This window comes from Aedes aegypti, chromosome 1 (assembly GCF_002204515.2).
Source record: "Aedes aegypti strain LVP_AGWG chromosome 1, AaegL5.0 Primary Assembly, whole genome shotgun sequence".
Classification (NCBI taxonomy): domain Eukaryota; kingdom Metazoa; phylum Arthropoda; class Insecta; order Diptera; family Culicidae; genus Aedes; species Aedes aegypti.
Window position 1 is genome coordinate 43,326,512 of NC_035107.1, and position 19,420 is coordinate 43,345,931.

General features: G+C 36.9%; 1 protein-coding gene across 2 annotated transcripts in view; it reads right to left on the minus strand.

Annotated features, from left to right (window-relative positions):
• The window catches only part of LOC5573039 (polycomb protein Pcl), a 58,322-nt gene that overhangs the window by 17,417 nt on the left and 21,485 nt on the right, over positions 1–19,420 (minus strand). For both annotated transcript variants that reach the window (XM_021838201.1, XM_021838245.1), the window contains exons 4-6: positions 12,097–12,465; positions 11,799–12,034; positions 10,139–11,006 (exon numbers count right to left, since the gene is read on the minus strand). In XM_021838201.1, coding sequence (XP_021693893.1) covers positions 10,139–11,006; positions 11,799–12,034; positions 12,097–12,465 — 1,473 coding nt within the window. The remainder of the gene's footprint in view (positions 1–10,138; positions 11,007–11,798; positions 12,035–12,096; positions 12,466–19,420) is intronic.

Sequence of the window (19,420 nt, forward strand, 5' to 3'; positions counted from 1 at the left end):
AATCTATTATTTCACTTCACTTTCTTCCGTGCAAATTCTTGGGATTCTTTCGGAAATTCCTCTGCAATTCTTTTGTAAATCCCAATGGAATTCTCCCAGAAATCCCTGTGGAATACTTCCGAAAATCCTGCTAAGAATCTTCCAGATGACGGGGATTTTTTTAAATCTTTATTTATGGAAATCATCCGAAAATTCCTCTGTAATTGTTTGTAAATCCTCCTTATATTCTTACAGAAATCCTTCTTATATTCTTACAGATTTATTGCTATTGATTTTATTGTTTCTGCCTGAGATAATTTTGTATATCCAGAATTATTCCGAAAATTCCTTCGTGATTCTTTAGAATTTGTTTCTAAGATTTTTTGAGAAAAAAAAACTGTGATTCTTCTGGAAATTCATGAGGAAGTGTTTTTGATTTTTTTCGTGATTTATCATTGATTTTCCTTGAAAATTTTCTTAAATCCTTGGCAGAATTTTCTGAAAATCCCTCTTGACTTCAAATGGAAATCCTCCAAGAAAAGTACCGGACAGTCACTGGGACTTTAAAAAAATACCGATGAGATTCTTTGATTACTGATTTCTTTTTCTGAGCATCTTTTGAAAGTGACTTTTAAATGGTTCTGGAAATTACATTTGAAATTATTCCGTAAATCTTTCTGGAGCTCTTCTGGACATCGTAATTATTCTGGAAAATATTCATGAAATCGTCTGGATGTCTGTGACTTTTCATTGAATCTTCAGGGGTTCTTGCGAAATAACTTCTTGGATTCTTTTGGATATCACTGTAAAAAACATTCAAAATCCATTTGAAATTCTCCTGAGATTGTTTCAGGAATTTACGAGAATCCTTAAAATAATTCCTTTAGAAATCTCCCTGATAATATTTTAGTGATTTCTCTGTGGTTCTTCTGTAAATCGACCTGGGATTCTTCCGGAAATCCTCCTTTAAATCCAAAGCAATTTCCAGAAGAATTTTCAGAAGGATATTTTTAAGAATCCTGTATATTTTTCCCTAAGAATCTCAATGTATTTAAACAAAATACCAGGACAATTTACGGTTCAATCCCACAAAAACTTCCGGTGGAATTCTTGAATGCTTATCATTCAAGCAGAATTCCAGTCGTATTTCCGGATGAATTTCGGCAGGTTTTACGGAAGAATCCCAGCAGAATTTCTTGAAAAATTCCAGTAAAATTTCTGGAAGAATCTTTGAAAGATGTTTTGAAGTCCTCCAGCAGGATAACAGAAAGAAATCTGGGGGTATTGTAGAAGAATTTCCGAAAGAATCCTAGAGAGATAGTCGAAATAATAACAGTTTTCTTGAAAAATTCAGGAAACTTCCAGAGTCTAGAGGTAATTCGGGAAGAATTTCTGCAAGAATCCTTAACCCGTATAGGCCTGAGTGAAGGAAAAATTACTAAAACTCTCACCGCTTAGCGAGTACTTAACGGATTCAAATAATTTTTTGTCAGTATACTGGCACACATATCTAGTTTCTAAAAGTGGCCAAAGGATTTCGGGAATGTTCATGTGTCCGAAGTTATTTAGGTGGGTTACTGGGTCAGGTCTGCTAAAAAGAGTGCTGTAATTCTGTACCCCTGGAGGTAGGCAAATTTCAAGTTACAGATAATTTCCTGAATCAGCTATAATGTGGCCACTTTATCCAGGAATTTTAAGAAAAACGCATCAGCCTAAACCTGTTGACAAATGATTGAATTGGATAACCTTGTGTCCTGCATTTGTTTGACCCTTGAAATAACCATTTTGGGTCCCCAGGATGTCTCAGATTTATGACAAAGTGGCCAATTTGTATCTAAACATATGTGTTAAGCCCATGGGAACGTATTTCAGTAAATTATTATGTTTAATCTCTACTGTTAGATAATTGAAACAGCTTAGTATCCAACAAATCTATAGCCGTTTCTTTAGGGCATTAAGCCCGAGTGGCCACATCCAGTACATTCTAAACGGTACTTACCTCTTCATTTTTAATTTTGAATATCAGATCATAATGATTCATGCAAATTATAATGATTGCCATGGCAAATAAATGAAGACAACTTGGCGTGTCCCAAAAAATAGCCCTTTTTATCCCGACTTGACCCAGTGACCCACCCGAATATCTATAACCACAGGAACATTTCCAAGATCCCTTGGCCACTTTTAGAAACTAGATATGTGGGCCAGTATACTGACAAAAAATTATTTGAATCCGTTAAGTATTCGCTGAGCTGTGAGGGTTTTACTATTTTTGCTTTCACTCAGGCCTATACGGGTTAACAGAAGGATTTGAAGGATCCTCAGAAAGATTTTCGAAAGTATCCCAGAAGGCTTCCCGAAAGAATGCTAGAAAGATATCTGGAAGATTTCCTACAGGATTTTTGGAAGAGTCCCAGACAAATTTCAAGAATATGGACGTAAAAATCTCAGTGGCATTTCTAGAATAATTTCAGAAAGATTTTCGGAAGCATCCTCGAAAGTACAGGTCGGACTCGATTATCAGGAGTATCGATTTTTTTTTCACTCCGGATAATCGAATCACCAAGAAAAAAATTGAAATCTTCGATAAAAGAACTTAAATATTATCTTTTTGTTGTAGTTTTATTTATATGATGCGGTGGCGTAGCCAGAAATTATTTCTAGGAACAGTAGGGGTCTTTACAAGAAAAACAAAATTTTGACCAGCATACACAAAAAACCACTTTTTCAAACCCCCTTTTTCTTAAATACATTCAAAACTGCAAAACCATTCATATTGTATATTGCAAAACCAAATTATTTCAGATTCATGCATAAACATTGAAAAACAAGAACATCGAAAAACAAATTCCGGATAATCGAGTCTAAAATTCCGGATAATCGAATCCCGGATAATCGAGTCCCCGGATAATCGAGTCTCCGGATAATCGAGTCCGACCTGTATTCTAAAGGGATTCCGAAAGCATCTCAGGTGATTTCCGGAAGAATACCAGAGGTATTCTCATAATAATCCCAGAAGTACTTCCGGATAAAGGCCAGAGTTATTTTCGGAGGAATTCTCGACGAATTTGTAGTAGAGTCGTAGTACATTTTTTGGCAAAATCCTCTAAAAATATCCAGAAGAATTGCATCAGGATTTTTGTTAGAATCTTCCATTGAATTTCCGAAAGAATCTTCGAGAATTCCGATTCGAATTTGATTTCCAGGATTTCAAAAGTAATCCTTAAGGAGATAAACGCAAACTCACATACAGATTTATGCAAATATTCCAATAAGATGTCCAGAAGAATCACAAAGGATATCCGAAAGAATCTCAGATATAGTACCGGAATGCTAACGATGTTTTTTAGATGAGTTCAAAAGCGATATCTGTAAGTATTCTGTGATTTCCAGAAGAACTTAGAGAAAAATCAGAAATAATCTTTAGATTTCCAGAACAATCCCAGAGAGGTTTTGAAGGATTCATAAGTGATTTAAGGAAGAATCCCAGGAGGGAAATTCCATAGAATTCTGGAGTAATTTCTGGACCAATGTCTTTTTATATGCTGTATCAATATTTACAAGTAATTATAATAAACAAGTATTTATGGAACAATAACAATTTTAATTTATCGCCATAATTGAACGACAATTTTAATTAGAATGTGCATCCACCACATCATCCCTCTCAGAAGGATTATGATTCTAAATATTTTTTTTGCGGTGATTTAGAATTGTAATCACATACTAGTTTAATTGTATGTGGTGTCATTCAATATTTAAAATAAGATTCGTTAAGCCGAACATGTTGATCCTTCGACATGAACCAACGAGCATTGCTTGAAATAATGAGATTTTTTCGATTACTTTGATTACTGATTTCTTTTTCTGAGGATCTTCTAAAAGTTAATTTCAAATGATTCCGAAAATCCCGTTTGAAATTATTCCATGAATCTTTCTGCAGTTCATCTGGACATCGGAATTATTCTGGAAAATATTCATGAAATCTTCTGGATGTCTGTGAATATCCTTTAAATCTTTCAGGGATTCTGTCGAAATAACTTCTGGGATTCTTTTGAATATCACTGTAATTTGGATTTAGAATTCTCATGGGATTATTTCAGATATTAACGATAATCCTTCATACAGAAGTGATGTTTCTGTGAATCGCCTTGGAATTCTTCTGGAAATCCTTCTATAATCCCAAAACAATTCTCAGAAAATTTTTCAGAAAACTATTTTTAAGAATCTCAATGGAATTTCTGAAACATACCAGAACGATTTACGGTTGAATCTCACGAAAACTTCCGGTGGAATTCTTGAATGATATCCGGAAGAATGACAGTCGTATTTTTGGATGAATCTTAGCAGGTTTTACAACACAATCCCAGCAAAATTTATTGAAAAATTTAGAATAGAAAGATATCCGAAAAAAAAACTCCAACAGGATTTTTGTAAGAGTCCCAGGAGTATTTCAAAGATATTGGCGTAAAAATCTCAGTGGAATTTCTTGAAGAATTTCAGAAAGATTTCCGAAAGCATCTCAAGTCATTTTTGGAAGAATACCAGAGGCATTCTCATAAGAATACCAGAAGTATTTCCGGATAAAAATCTAGAGTTATTTTCGGAGGAATTCTCGAAGAATTTCTAGTAGAGTCGTACATTTTTTGATAAAATCCTCTTTAAATATCCAAATGGATTGCATCAGGATTTATGGTAAAATCTTCCATAGTATTTGGAAAACAATTTTCAAGAATTTCAAAGAATTTAATTTCTTGGATTTCAAAAGTAATCCTTAAGGAGATACACGCAAAATCACATACAGAGTTCTGCAAAAAAATCCAAAAAGATGCCCAGAATAATCGCAATGGGATATCCGAAAGAATCTCAGAAGTAATACCGGAATGGTAACGTTTTTTTTGGATGAATCCCAAAGCGATATCTGGAAGAAAATTCAGAAATAATCTCAAGATTTTCAGCAGAACAATCCCAGAGAGGATTTGAAGGATTCATGAATGATTTAAGGAAGAATCCCGGGAGACGCTCCCAAAGAATTCTAGAGTACTTTCTGGAACATTTTTTTTTATAAGATTTATATATAAAAATACTTTGATTCAAATATATTTCTTGTGTAGCATTAAGTTTAACTACAGACATAGCTCGTAACATCAATAATAAATTAAATTTATAAATCTTTTAAACACATCCAAATTAAATAACAGTTCAAAGAGTAAAATACCATTCTCATGAGTTTTTGAGAATCATATGGTCGGTGTTTAGACAGACCAGACTAGATGAATTTTGGAGCTCTAAGGATACGTAAAGAACTCCATCAATTTTAAATCTTCCATGTTATTTTGATACAAATGTATCATCAAATAGATAAGTTCCATTATTACAGTAAATATCTATAATATTTTGATGTTTCACATGTTTGGGGTACATTTTTCTTACTCGATTGAAAAAAAAACACTTGGTTCAGTCTGTCTGAACACGGACCATATCTATGTTTGCTATTTGATATTTAAATTCTTGAATTGTGCTGTATCAATATTTACAGGTAATTATAATAAATAAGTATGTATAGAACAATAACAATTTTAATTTATCCCCATAATTGAACGACAATATTAATTAGAATGAGCCTCCCCCACATCATCCCTCTCAGGAGAATTTTGATTCCCAATATTTTTTTTTTTTTTGCGGTGGTTCAGAATTGAAAATATCATAAGTCTATTGTAATCACATCCTTTTTGTTCAATAGCATGTGGTGTTATTCGATATTTAAAATAAGATTCGTTAAGCCGAACATGTTGATCCTTCCACAAGAACCAACAACAAACATTGCTTATGTTAAGAGATTTTATCGTAATGCACAACCAGCCTAAACGTTCTTCCCCTTTTGTATATGTACTAATTATAATTTCAAATTATTTTAATTAAATTAGTTGTGTTGTCTACTATTGTACACGGCAATATGTTTCAAAATAAGTGGAGCTGCTTTTAAAACAAACTTAAACATCGATCAACCAAACCATAGAATATCCAATAGCGAAAAAATAATAATAATAACCGATCATTGCAAATCGAGCCGAACCGGCGCTCTTTCCGTGCGCACGCGCTCTTTCCATGCGCACGCGCTCTGTCCCTGCGCACGCGCTTTCTGCAGAGCTGTCAAACAGACTTTTGTGCCTTCCTTCTTTCGCTCTCCTTCAACTCAACAACTCAGCACGATCCACCTCGCGGTGGATTGGTGAGCTGTCTGGTTGTTGCAGATGAACACTTATCGTGTAGCGTGACATCATCATTGACAGTAAGCGTGCAACTCACCAGACAAACGATAGGTGTAATTAACAACTGGACTAATAATAACCGATCAAATCGAGCCGAACTGGCGCTCTTTCCGTGCGCACGCGCTTTCTGCAGAGCTGTCAAACAGACTTTTGTGCCTTCCTTCTTTCGCTCTCCTTCAACTCAACAACTCAGCACGATCTACCTCGGGGTGGATTGGTGAGCTGTCTGGTTGTTGCAGATGAACACTTATCGTGTAGCGTGACATCATTATTGACACTAAGCGTGCAACTCACCAGACAAACGATAGGTGTAATTAACAACTGCGCTCATGCTAAGGCCAATGACAGTTTGCGAAATTTTCTGATTGTAGGCCCTCTTGATAGAGCGAGAACCGATCATTGGCCGTTTCAAGCAGTGGGCCTATGAATGATTTGGAAAAAAAGCGGTTATTGGCCGTTTTGAAAATCAAGTTTATAACGGTAAGTTTTATGATTATGTTGACAATGTTTGCTTAGTTTGTGGGTTTTGGGAGATGCTATCGAATGGTATCAAAACCCGATTTGTTTACAATTTTATCATTCGCCCTTTAGAATTGTTACGCGAGAAATGTCATTTATACTCAATGGCGTTATGCCAAATGACCCAGACCCATTTTTAACATGTTTGCGGATTAATCCTTGGAAGATTTGATGAAGAGATCTCAGCAAAACCCGACAGGATTGAAAACAAAATCAAATTTTACCGTGTTTCCACTGAAATCATCAGAATTTTTTATTATTTCTGCAAAGATTCCTAATGGATATCTGACAAAATTTACGAAAGGTTTCTGGGGAAATTTTTAACGAATTCTCCACAACGCCGGTAATCGACTCTTAAAACTTATTATGAAGTCGTTCAAATACTCTAGTATATGTATTTTATTGGCAAGACCTTCTCGGATTTCTGGTGATATCGTTGGGAGATACCTTGAGAATATCTTCAACTAACTCCGGGGAATATCTTTGAGGAATGGCTGGCGGGATTTTGTTGTTGTTGGAATTTTTACAAGTAGGGAGGCGTATCTTAATCCCGGAACTTTTGAAATATGTTGATAGAGGTTATACTGAAAGCTTCTAGGCTCACAAATAATTTGTCTTGGAAAGTGCTTAATTCCTTCGAGTTAAAGGCAACTTTACCAAGGATTCTATTGAGAATTATGGAACGATTTTCAGGAGAATCCTAGTTTCTGATTAGATCTCTGCAAGATCTGAGTACACTCATCATTTCTTATGAGAGTACACTGGGATTGATGAGATTGATGAGAAGATCATGATGTGAATCTAGGAAGGATTATGCTAAAGATCCTGGAAAAATTCGATTATCCTTCCAGGATTCGAATTCCGCTCTTGGAAGAATTGATGAGAAATCTAGAAGGATTTTGATGTGAATCCCGGAAGGATACTGCCAAGAATCGTGGAAGATCTTGATGAGAATCCAAAAAGGATCCTAAGAATCCTGGAAAGATTCTGATGAAAAAATTAACAGGATTCTAATGAGAAATCTAAGATGATTCACTTGAGAATTCAAGAAAAATTGTGATGAGAACACTGAGAGGAATCTAATGAGAATTCAGTGAAGATTATGAGAAAATGCTGGGAAGATTCCAATGAGAATCCAGGGAAGATTCTGAAGAGAATCCAAAGAGAATTTTGATGAGAATCGCGAGAGCATTTTAATGAGAATTCGGAGAATATTCTCCTGGAAATAATATGATAAGAATCCTGGCAAGATTCTATTGAGAAATTTGATAGGATTCTGATGGGGGAGCATAAAGCCGTTTGGCAGAACGGTCGTTTTTCATGAAAGTCATTTAAAATAATCATTGAAAATTGAGCTAACATTTGCATATGTAATTTTCCCTTCTTTTGCTCAAAGGCTGTTTTTTTTTCTAATTTCGTCCTAAAAGAATTTCGATGTGAATCCTGGAAGGATTCTGATTAATACACTCTTGCAAGTATTCGGATAAGAATTCTGGAAGGATTTTGATGGAAATCCTGACGAGAATCGTTGAAGGATTCTGATGAGAATCCTGATTTTTTTTAATGAGAGACCAGGAACATTTTAATAAGAATTCTAAAGGGATTCTGATAATAATCCTGGGTAGGGCTGTGCAAACATCGATATTATCGAAATATGGATATTATCGGATCAATTTTATGGATACGATATCTTATATCTCTCGGCCCTATATTTTCCAATATCGATAAAACTATTGTATTGCCGATAATCATGCAATATTTATTGATTATATTACAAAAATGAAACTGAAGCAATAGAATTTTTGATATCCGTTATATATGGCAAAGCTTCATCGCTACAAAATTCATAATGCCTCAGTTCGTGTCAAATAGAGCCGAAATCGCCGGTTTTGCTTTTAAACCTGGAAAGATTCTGACGAAAATCCTCGAAAGATTCTGATAAGAATCCATAAAGAATTTAAAAGAGAATTCTGAGAGCATTGTGATGAGAATACTGGATCAAATATGATGATAATCTTGTAAAGATTCTGATGCGAAACATGACAGTATTCTGATGTAAAATTTGACATGACTCTAATAAGAATTCTAAAGGGATTCTGATAATAGGATTGTGATGAGAATCCTGGAAAGATTATGATGAAAATCCTGGAGATTCTGAGAAGAATGCGGAAAAGATTCTGATGAAATTCCTGGAAAGATTCTGATGAGCAATTAAACAGGATTCTGATGAGATTTCCGACAGGATCCCGATGCGAAATCTTATTCCGGCATTACTGAACTGCGAGTAGGCAGTGAACTAGCCAGTGAATGCGAACTGACTGTCAAGACACCACGACATAGCGAACAGGTAGCGAACTATGAAACATGTTGAGATGATTTTCTGAAAATTAATTTTACTGATCGAAAGAAAAAAGTTTTTAAAATTATGTTCCGCGTATAATATCAACAATATGAATTTAATTAAGTTGATTTATTTGTTCAGAACTTGTGAATTATACTCTGCAATCGTGTTCAGGTTAGCTTAGTCCTCTAAATTATTAGAGCTCGATTATAGGTAACATTAACCTAAATCTGATTGGATTAGCTCTTAATTAGCGTGCTTTTCTCTAAAAGGGACAATCAATTTTTGTACGCAATTGTTCAGGCCGTGAATTTGAATCATACGAGAAGACTATCGCAAGTTAATTAACTTCAATCAACTAAATTTGACTAATAAAATTATTATTTTAGCTTTAAGCTTCGTAAGACAAAAAGGCTGTCAAGGTTCATCTACATCCTTACAGTTCTGATAAGAAATTTGGTAGGATTGGGATGAGAATCTTCGAGGAATTCTGATGAAAAATTTTAAATGATTCTGATGAGAATACTAGGAAGATCCTGATGATAAATTTGAGATTATACTAATCTGCCCATACTCGCATAACAGTCCCATTTATATATGAAATCCCATATAATATGGGACTGTTATGCGAGTATGGGCAGTAATACTCGATATAAAATCCTGTGAGGATTGGTAGAATAAGAGGTGTACACTGCATTTCCCGAGTATCCGAATTGGCCACAAGTATACACATCATTGGATGTATTTGAAGGTGCAAATAATTCCCTACACAAAACCGTTTAAACTTTAAGAACTCTGCATACTTTTTTCAAAATCGCGAAATTTACAGAACACAACACCTGCGATCCAAGAGACCATCGATGTAGCTATGAAAACCAACTTTTACTACGGTTCTCTAATTCGATATCGAGATACGAAATATTGAATAGGGGAGAGTTGACTGCATTGGTCTACTGAGTCAAACGATATGAGCAAAAGAGTGCAACAAAGTCTCCCACACCTTCTAAGGGTTAATTTAATCACTTACCGAACTCTGCCGGAACTTCCTCCGTTTACTCTTGGACCCGTTCAGTATGTCGCGGGCACTCAGCCTCCGCTTGACGATCCGTGCCACTCGGAGCTCACCGCTTATAAGGTTACTACTTATATGACTAACGTGATTGGTAGTTGTATTAGCCTTTTGAATCAAGTCTTTCAGTTCGTTGCCACCCTTCGGCAGTCCTGTTCCGGAGGGTGCGTTACTTGCCGTGGAAGCGACGGCTGCTGCTGCTGCAGCTGCCGCCACTGCCGCAGCCGTAGCCTGATGAAACGGGTTATTCTTCCCGGTGAAATCCTTCGGTGGGGGTATTATCAAATCCAGCGTATTTCTCGACGTATCGTCCGACGAGTCGTAGATGTCGAAGGACTTCTCGCTCTCCGTCTTTTTCGAGCGAGACTTGAACGCCCGCCTATTGCCACTGCCGCTGGCAACACTGCCTGCGTCACTCTGCGGTTTCGAACTGGTACCAGCAATCACCGCCGCAGCCCCGGTCACACCGGATCCGAACAACTGGAAGCCATCCTTAGCATTGGAACTAAATAGCGAATCACTTAAATTTGAACTAGACTGTTGTTGTTTCCCTGTACTGTTGGCAATGATTGCACCCACTCCTGCACCACTTAAGTTCTCAGCAGTTCCGATGGCAACCGAGGTCGCCGCCAGAAGCTCGCCACCGCCGATGCCCGCACCGGTCGGAGCTTCGAAGTCGGAACTGTTGTCCTGTTCCTGGTTGCCGCCCTCGGGATCATCCGAAACGTCCGAGGCGTCGTCCTCCGAAACCAGCGGGGAGCAGTAAGTGACGCCGGTCATCTTCTCCCGGCTGGGCGCATCGTTCACCAGGGAACGCTCCAGGGCACTGAAAGAGAGACAAAGGGGGTATAAAGAAGATACCACAAAGAAAATTTTAAAGACTTCCCATAAAAATCAGTACGAAGAAGGAATTCTGAACGAACCCCGAGGGGGATTCTGAAAAAAAAAAACCCTTAGGGGGATTTCGGAAGAACCCCTAGGGGGGTTTTAAACAAATCCCTAGGGGGATTCTGAACGAATCCCGAGAGATGGTTCTGAACGAATCTTGAGAGGGGATTTGGAACGAATCCCGAGAGGGAATTCTGAATGAATTCCGAACTTGGATTCTGAACGAATCTAGAAAGGGGATTCTGAACGAATCCCAAGAGAGGATTTTGGATGAATCTCGAGAGGGTATTCTAAACGAACCCAGAGAGTGGATTCTGAAAGATTCCCGAGGAGAGTTTAAACAAATTCCGAGGAAGATTCTGAACAAAAATAAATGGGGATTCTGAACGAACTTCGGTGAGGATTTTAAACGAATTTTGAGGGAAGATTTTGAACGAATTCAGAGTTGGAATTCAGAAAAAATCTCGTGGGATAATCTGAACGAATCCTGAGGAGAGATCTTTGGAAAATTAGGATAGGGGATCATGGACAATTTTCAAGGAGGAAGATTAAACTCGTGAAGAGAATTTAGACGAATTTTAAGGAGGGATTCTAGACGAATTTCAAGGGATCCTGCACAAATTTGGAGTTTTCACACAAATTTCAAGGAAGACACAAATTCAGACGAGATTTTACGCGAATACCAGAGATTAACGAACGTCACTTCTACAGCTTATTAGTCCATACTTACACCCTCGGCAGAAAGCGATAGATCCGATTCTCGGCCGACATCTGCGTCAGTATGTGCTCGGTGATGATCTGGCCGGGTTGGATTAGTACGTTAGGGGGACTCGGTGGCTGGTTAACTCGCAGCGTCCACATGGTGGCCGCCTTGCGCACTTCGCTGCCACACTTAAACCGATTTCGGTCGTTCGCCAGCGTCTGGGTAATGATCTCTTTCCGAGCATTCGGCGACAGTTTATTCATCTAGAAAAGGAAAGGGCGTGTTATGAAGTTCGTCACATTGAACCAGTAGAAAAGATACCAACCTGATTACTCATCTGCAGCGTCTTCCAATTATCCTCCACATAAGGAAAAATCGCCTTCGTAACGTCGTAGAATCGCTTCCCATTGCGGGCGATCAAGTTGTACAGCGCCAGATGGATCAAGTCCGGCCAGCTGACCTCCAGCCGCCGAACGAACTCATGACCCCGATTGCATATTGAACATAGGAAAAAGTAAAACCGATCCCCCAGGAAAATCGGATACTGAAGGCTGCGGATGCAGCGACCGTGATACCACTGTTGACACCGGCAGCACTGGATCATTTCCCGCAACCAGTCGCCATCGTCACCGCAGTAGCAGTAGTTCTGCTCCACGTTTGTGCGATGCAGGGGATCCCACGTCAGTGTGTCGATCTGCAATATGGGAATCAGCTATACAAGGCAATAGCAGGGATGGTACCGACTGACTGTGTAACAAACTTTAGAACTTTATAAACCACATGTTTGAAAAAGAGACCAAATAGGGATCGAATAGCACTTTTCTTCGAAGAGCATAATGTATTTTGGGATTCTTTGTAACTTAAAAAAAAACAACACTAAGCCTAAATTGTAACATTACTCCTGGTGTTACTTAGAGCATTCTTTACGATTTTATCATAAGCAGAAGGTCATGAATTCAATCCCGGGCCCGTTCCTTTCCTCCTTTCCTTTGCATCATTATAGCACGCCTTTCCTTACAACTGATACATAGGCAGTCTGCTAACCAAAAGCCAGCCTCACTGCCATAAAATTACCTAACCCCTATATCTTCCCGCCGCATAAAGTGGCATAGATGCAGGGGCACATGTGCCAACCTGTGACAGCTTTTTTTCAGCCTTTTACGCTCGCGGAGCACTTCTTGAAATTAAATTGTTGCGCGGAGCCCCAGTTCTTCAGCACCACTTCGTTTGAAATCCAGATTTTTTACATGCTTAAATCGACCCTATAAATATAGACGTGCCCAACCGGCTGTACGGCAAGCCACATCCGGCCCACGGCTTCATTTTTTGCGGCTTGCGAAGAGCTTGAAGACTTTTCTCATATCTGGCCATTGCAGCTCTTCCAAGTTAATGGTGACACATTTCCATTTTGAACATTTTTAACATTATTTTTTTAATCTTCTTAGAATAACTTTAGTTTTCAATCCTTCGAAAAATTAATTCAAACAAAAAAGCTCGATACAAAAAAGCTTATGAGATTTCGTACAAAAAATCTCCCCAATAACTTTGTTTACTATCAAATTGACAAAGAATCGAATTAATGTTGTTGATACAAAGTGTAAGGTGAAACTTAATCTCACTGATTAATATTTGGGCGGGATTGTCATGAAATCCGTTGGGGTCCGGCAATATGGCCAAATGCCGTTTGGTCGAATTACAAAAGCGATTGTGGGCTTCGTGGTCGTGCGGTAAGCGGCGTCAGTCATGCAAGTGTATTGCGCCACGAAGCGTGGGTTCGATTCCCGCTCCAGTCGGTGGAAACTTTTCGTCAAAACGAACGAAAAATTCATCACTGGGCTACTGGGTGTTCCGTGTTGTCCGTTTCCTAATGTTCGTGACTGTTCAGTCTGTGCAGCCTTTGGCTGAAGACGGTGTAAATTGTCTTTTTTTTTTAAATTAACAACTTGCTACAACGCTGATGTGTAGGATTCATAAATGTGGCCCAATAACTGATCAGCCAATAAATTTGATGATTTTTTCAATGTGACGGGACGTCATGTTTATCTATAAAGAAATGATAAAATCGACCCGATAAAACATGAGGAAATTGTGAGCTCCCCATATCGCGTCAAGATTTTAAGCTGATGGTTGGTTTGTCTCTGGGTTAGCAACGGTGTGCTAGGGTTCCAAGTATTTTTAAATGATTTCATCAGAAATTATTCCTTCTTTTAAACGTAGGCTATTCTTTCAAGTTTTACTGTTTTCATTACAATTGGCAATAATTTAGTTTAAATCTTGATTGAGAATTTTTCCTTCTTTAAATCATCGACAGTTCTTTTTAGTTATACTGATATAACGGTAATATGCATTACACTTGCTTGAATTTTTATAAGAGGTTTTTCCTTCTTTTGATTATAGACTCTTCTTTCAAAAGAGAAGTGTTTTTGAAAGTTATTAGAATTAAGGCATATAATACGTTCATAAAGAGTTTTACTCAAGACATATTTTTAGCTCAAGGGTCAACTTAGGCGAGATGTCATTCTCCTCAAGAAATTAAGATTGGAACGTGTGAACAGAACTCTACGTCATTTGTTGCGCATAGCAGTAAACCAAACTAGGTGAACACTTACGTCAAAAAAGCTCACTGTTTCTACGTTGTGAATAGAAGAAGCCAAAACTGTGCTTGAACTATGAAATAATTTACTTAGTACGATTCGAGGTATCGAAGCAAACCGTTACTGTCAAAGGGTGACTACAAACGCAATGCTGGCAGCTATAACCACTAGCAGAGAAATGAGAAATTGCTTACAGAAATTGCTAACACAAAAGAACTAATGATTTGTATATCAATGATGATTTATCCTTCTTCATGAATAAACCAGAAAATTTCTTTTGAAATTCATTATAAATGCATGCTAACTATAGTTCACTATTGTTTTCAATTTCAGCCAAATGGCGCTCGGTCAAACGGCATTCGGCCAAATGACCCGGAACCAATCCGTTTTAGTATTCCACAAAATCCAGGACCAGAACCTAGAAAAGTTATTATATATTCTTGCGGGAATTTCTTGCAGAATTATGAAATCCTAAAGCAGGATTTTAAAATAAATCTTGTTGCGGTTCTGACGGAATCCTAAATCTTCACAGAATTCTTCGAAGGATTCTCACAATATCCGGGACTTCAGTTAAAAAAATGGGCAGGAATGTTACACATTGCTAATTGATAAACTGACAATATTCAAGATTCCTAGAATGGATTCTGACGAAATTCTGAACACAATTCTCACGGAATATTCAACAAGATTATCAGAGAAGTAAATATCTATTTTCAATCTCTTAAAAACAAATATCACCTTAATTTTTACCGAAAAAAAAATAAAATACTACAATAAGAAATTGGACTGCCACGCAATATTATATCTGTGATTTGGCCCGTGATTCAAAAAGGTTGGACAGACCTGCTATAATTCTTACGAAGATCGTGAAGTAAAATTTATGTTGGTCAATCTTTCATAATGTTTTATTTTTTGAAAACTTTTGTTTCTAATCTAAAACAGATTTGTGTTGTTTGATTGAGTAAGATTGTTACTTCAGGCTATATTTTTCGTTTAAACAACTGAATGAGTTTACGTAGTGAAATTTTTATTTTTTAGCTCTTATTAATTTGTTTCAATGGTTTAAGGATATGTTCAGCACCCACTGAAATAATAATTAATAACCTATGAAATATTCCTAGTTTTGTATCACGTTGTCAAAATATTGATATTGCAGTACTTCCATTTTTCGACGAGGATAAGTACCCCGACAAAGTTTCAAAATATTCTGTCGGAGGAAATTATACTTTGAGGGTTATTTTCCATACTAAATTCAATAAAACCCAATGTTGCACTAAAAGTGTCCTATACAGCTTTTTACGAGCGCTAATGGCTGCCGCAAACAGGCTCGCTTTCTGGTAGGGATGAAACGATTCGACGTTTAGCTAGGGTCCGTTCAATAGAAAACGAGGCAGCCATTAGCGCTTTTAAAAACCTGGATACAAAATATATGGGAAAATATTCACCAACGTAATATTTTTAAACTTCCAATTACGAAACCTTAGCATCCACCATAACTTCAAAAACATCATCAGGTGAAACATTTAAAAATGATGGTTGCAAGCAATGAATCGCTTGTTCTGTTTCCTACTTTTGTACTCTTGAAAAATTCTAGGTATGGCTTGGTTTGGTATAATAAAAAAACGTAATTCAAAGCAAAAAGTTAGGGTATTTCAAAGTATTTGGTACAAATTTTCAAATCTGTCGCGGAGCACAGATGTTTGCTTATTTCATTCCCACAGTTGTGAAGAGTTTGGTGCAATGGTGGTGTGTTTGCAAGAGCTTCCCAGTAAGCAAGAGCAGTCAAATGAAAGATGCGTATTTGGCTAGAGCCAGCGTTCCTATCCACTCTCTCAGTCACGGATTATACAATGCACATCGAATGCTGACTCATAATTGTTGTGAGCGTTCGAGTTTGCTCCATCTATCTGATGATACTGAGCAAAATAAAGCCTGTTTACAACTTGAACGCAGACAATTTGTCGATACTTTATTTATTGCTTTGTAATGAAATAAGCTTGACCATAGCAGTAGAAAATAAGTACGCTGGTACAACAAACACGAGACCAAGACTGTAAAATCATATTGAAACGTTATTGAATGATTAAATAAATGCTGTGCCTAAAGCGTGCAAAATAATATATTTATGTTCAGTGTGCACGATTCTGCCGAATGACAGGAAATGGTATATCGGTGACCTACACGAGTGTCACGTTCCTACTCAACGCCAACGACAACAAATTCCTTCTCAATTTTCCAACCTTGTACATTACACCAACAAGAGAGAGATGCATCCCAAATCAATGCCTTTTCCATGTTATATCTAATTTACTCATACAAAATACAAATCCTGTAGAAGCAAAGTTTAAGGGGACACGGGAGACCATGTTATTTTCCCTATCTTTTGTCTCACTCTAACAATTATCATCAAAACTTTGCGGAAGCAAATCTCGAGTTGCAGTGAACTGATGAAACTGAAAATGTATTAGGTTGTGCACTACATATATAGAATCATAGTGATACATTTTTCGCATCGCTATATGGAGTGGTTCTTGGGATTTGCTTCTTCAAATGGATAGGGTGATTATGATGACGTCCCGTGCGGCCTTAAGAGGAAAATAACCATCATTGTTTTGCAAAAGCTCAAAAAAACAAAACAAAGTTCATGAAAATCTATCATTGCATTGCGCTTACCAACTGTAATGCAATTTTCATGAGGTTTTATTGAAATTTGAACGAAAAAACTGGTTTTTAGTTTTCGATGATTGCTGATGATTGAATGATGGATTCTTGAGACATAAGGCCGTACGGGACGTCATCATAATCACCCTATCCATTTCAAGAAGCAAATCCCAAGAACCACTCCATATATCGATGCGAAAATGTATCACTATGATTCTATATATGTAGTGCACAACGCAATACATTTTCAGCTTCATCGGTTCACTAAAACTCGAGATTTGCTTCCACAAAGTTTTGATGATTATTGGTAGAGTGAGACGAAAGATAGGAAAAATAACACGGTCTCCAGTGTCGCCTTAAATAGAGCATAAAATCAATACACATGGGGCTCTGAACAAAAATCATTCTAGTTCTTTGACTTGGTCACGCTGTGCAATTAATTAATTGTGACAAAAAACTTAAATCACTTCCTCAGGGGGTCCAAAACCGTCGTAATTACCTCGGTCGTAATACCCTATTCGCACGTCGACCCTCAGTGAGTTGTGAAGTGAACACGAACAAGGAGAAAACATCCTGGAAAGTTTAATTCTTGAACGATTTCTTACAAGTAGTTTTAGAACAGACCCCTCTGGAAATGGCTTGAAGCATTACTGGAAAATTCAACGTAGGCACTCCTGCAGGAATTGTTAAGGTACCGCGGGGCAAGTGGGTGAATGGGGTAAGTGAAAACAATTGGTATATTTTATTGAATATGTGAATTAACGTTTTAAACTCATGCGTAAACCTTTGAGGCCATTGAGAACATTACGATAGGTTAGAGCGAAATATTGTTAACCTGTCAACTATCACTCCGTAACAAGTTGGCGGCGTGCAATCTTATTTAAATATTTTCAGTGGAAAAAAGTTACAGAAAATTATTTTCTGTACCATTTCTAAGTTGTCCTCTCTGACAGTTTTAAACTGCAATAAAAAAAGTTTTAGAATTAATTGGACATAGACCTAAAAATAACTAAATTGAAACACTTTCAATTTTCTAATCACGTGGGGCAAGTGAAAAGTTTCTCATTAGAGATTGTATTTGTGTTTTCTCTTTAGGTAGCTATAAGTATACAAGGTTCGCAATTATCACAGAACGTGCTGATAATTCAAGAAACACTATAGTCAAAGCGTTAAATGCTATTATCATGGCCAAATCATGAAACTTCTTCAAAAAAAGATTGTCAAATATGACGATATTAATAAGTTTACTTCGGACAGCCGATTAAAAGGAAGATGTTGATTCAAAAGTTCCAATATAAGAGAACGCCTAGAAATCTTGTGGAATGTCTATGTAAAGCTAGTTCAAAACATAAAAAATGGAGTATAGGTGTATCCACATCAAAAAGTTTCTAAATACTTTATTGAAGGATTCCGTTTGATTTCTCTTGAAGAATTATCCGACGTCATATCCAATTTTCTTAAAAACAAATAACGAGCGGTGGAAATTCTACAGAGCAGAAATGCAATTGCTGTCCCATGATGTAAGAACTAACATTGGAAATGTAGCAGTTTTAATGTTGTCGAATCATTTCAACAAACATAACTGAACAGAAGAATATTCAAGTAACAAGAATAAAATTTTCTTTGTTTACATATTACTTATGTTATTGTTCATTGGAACGCCTTAACAAATATTGAAGGTAATATAAATCGTGAATGTAACTGTTAGTTTTTGAATTTATTGTTCAAAACGATAAACTTTTCACTTGCCCCACCTGTGTGGCAAGTGAAAAGTAAGGAGACGGTTTTTCAAAAACTTTTTCTGTACTTTTTTCTTCAATTTTACATAAAAATCAATTTCAGTATACTGCTTACATTTGATGGGAGTCAAGCTAAAAATATACACGACCTCATTTGTTTTAATTTAAGGTCTCTAGAGTTTGATGAATCCCAACTATGCGAAATCCATTACCCACTTGCCCCACGGTACCTTATAGAAATTTCCGAATTCTTCAAACCAAATTCTACATTAAAAAACCTGGTAGCCTATATTGGAACATTTCTGGAAAAAAATCTAGAAATTGGAGTTAGAACTACTGAACGATATCTTAAAGAAAGCCATGCAAGAAATTTGGAGGGTTTTTGGAGCGAATCCTATGAAAATTACTGGAGTTATCAACGTTGGACAGCAGAAAGATAGTCTAGAAATTTTAAAAGAACTCCTTAAGTTATTCCATGAATATTTCCTTCCTTCATGACCTTAGTTCAAGATACCATCAAGAAATCAAACTGGAATTTTTCTTAGGATAACCACAGAAATTTCTCAAGAAAAGGATGGTACACAAATTATGTCACGCCACATTTCAACTTTTTTTTTTTCAAAATTCGTGAACATTTGGAGGAATATCTGGAATA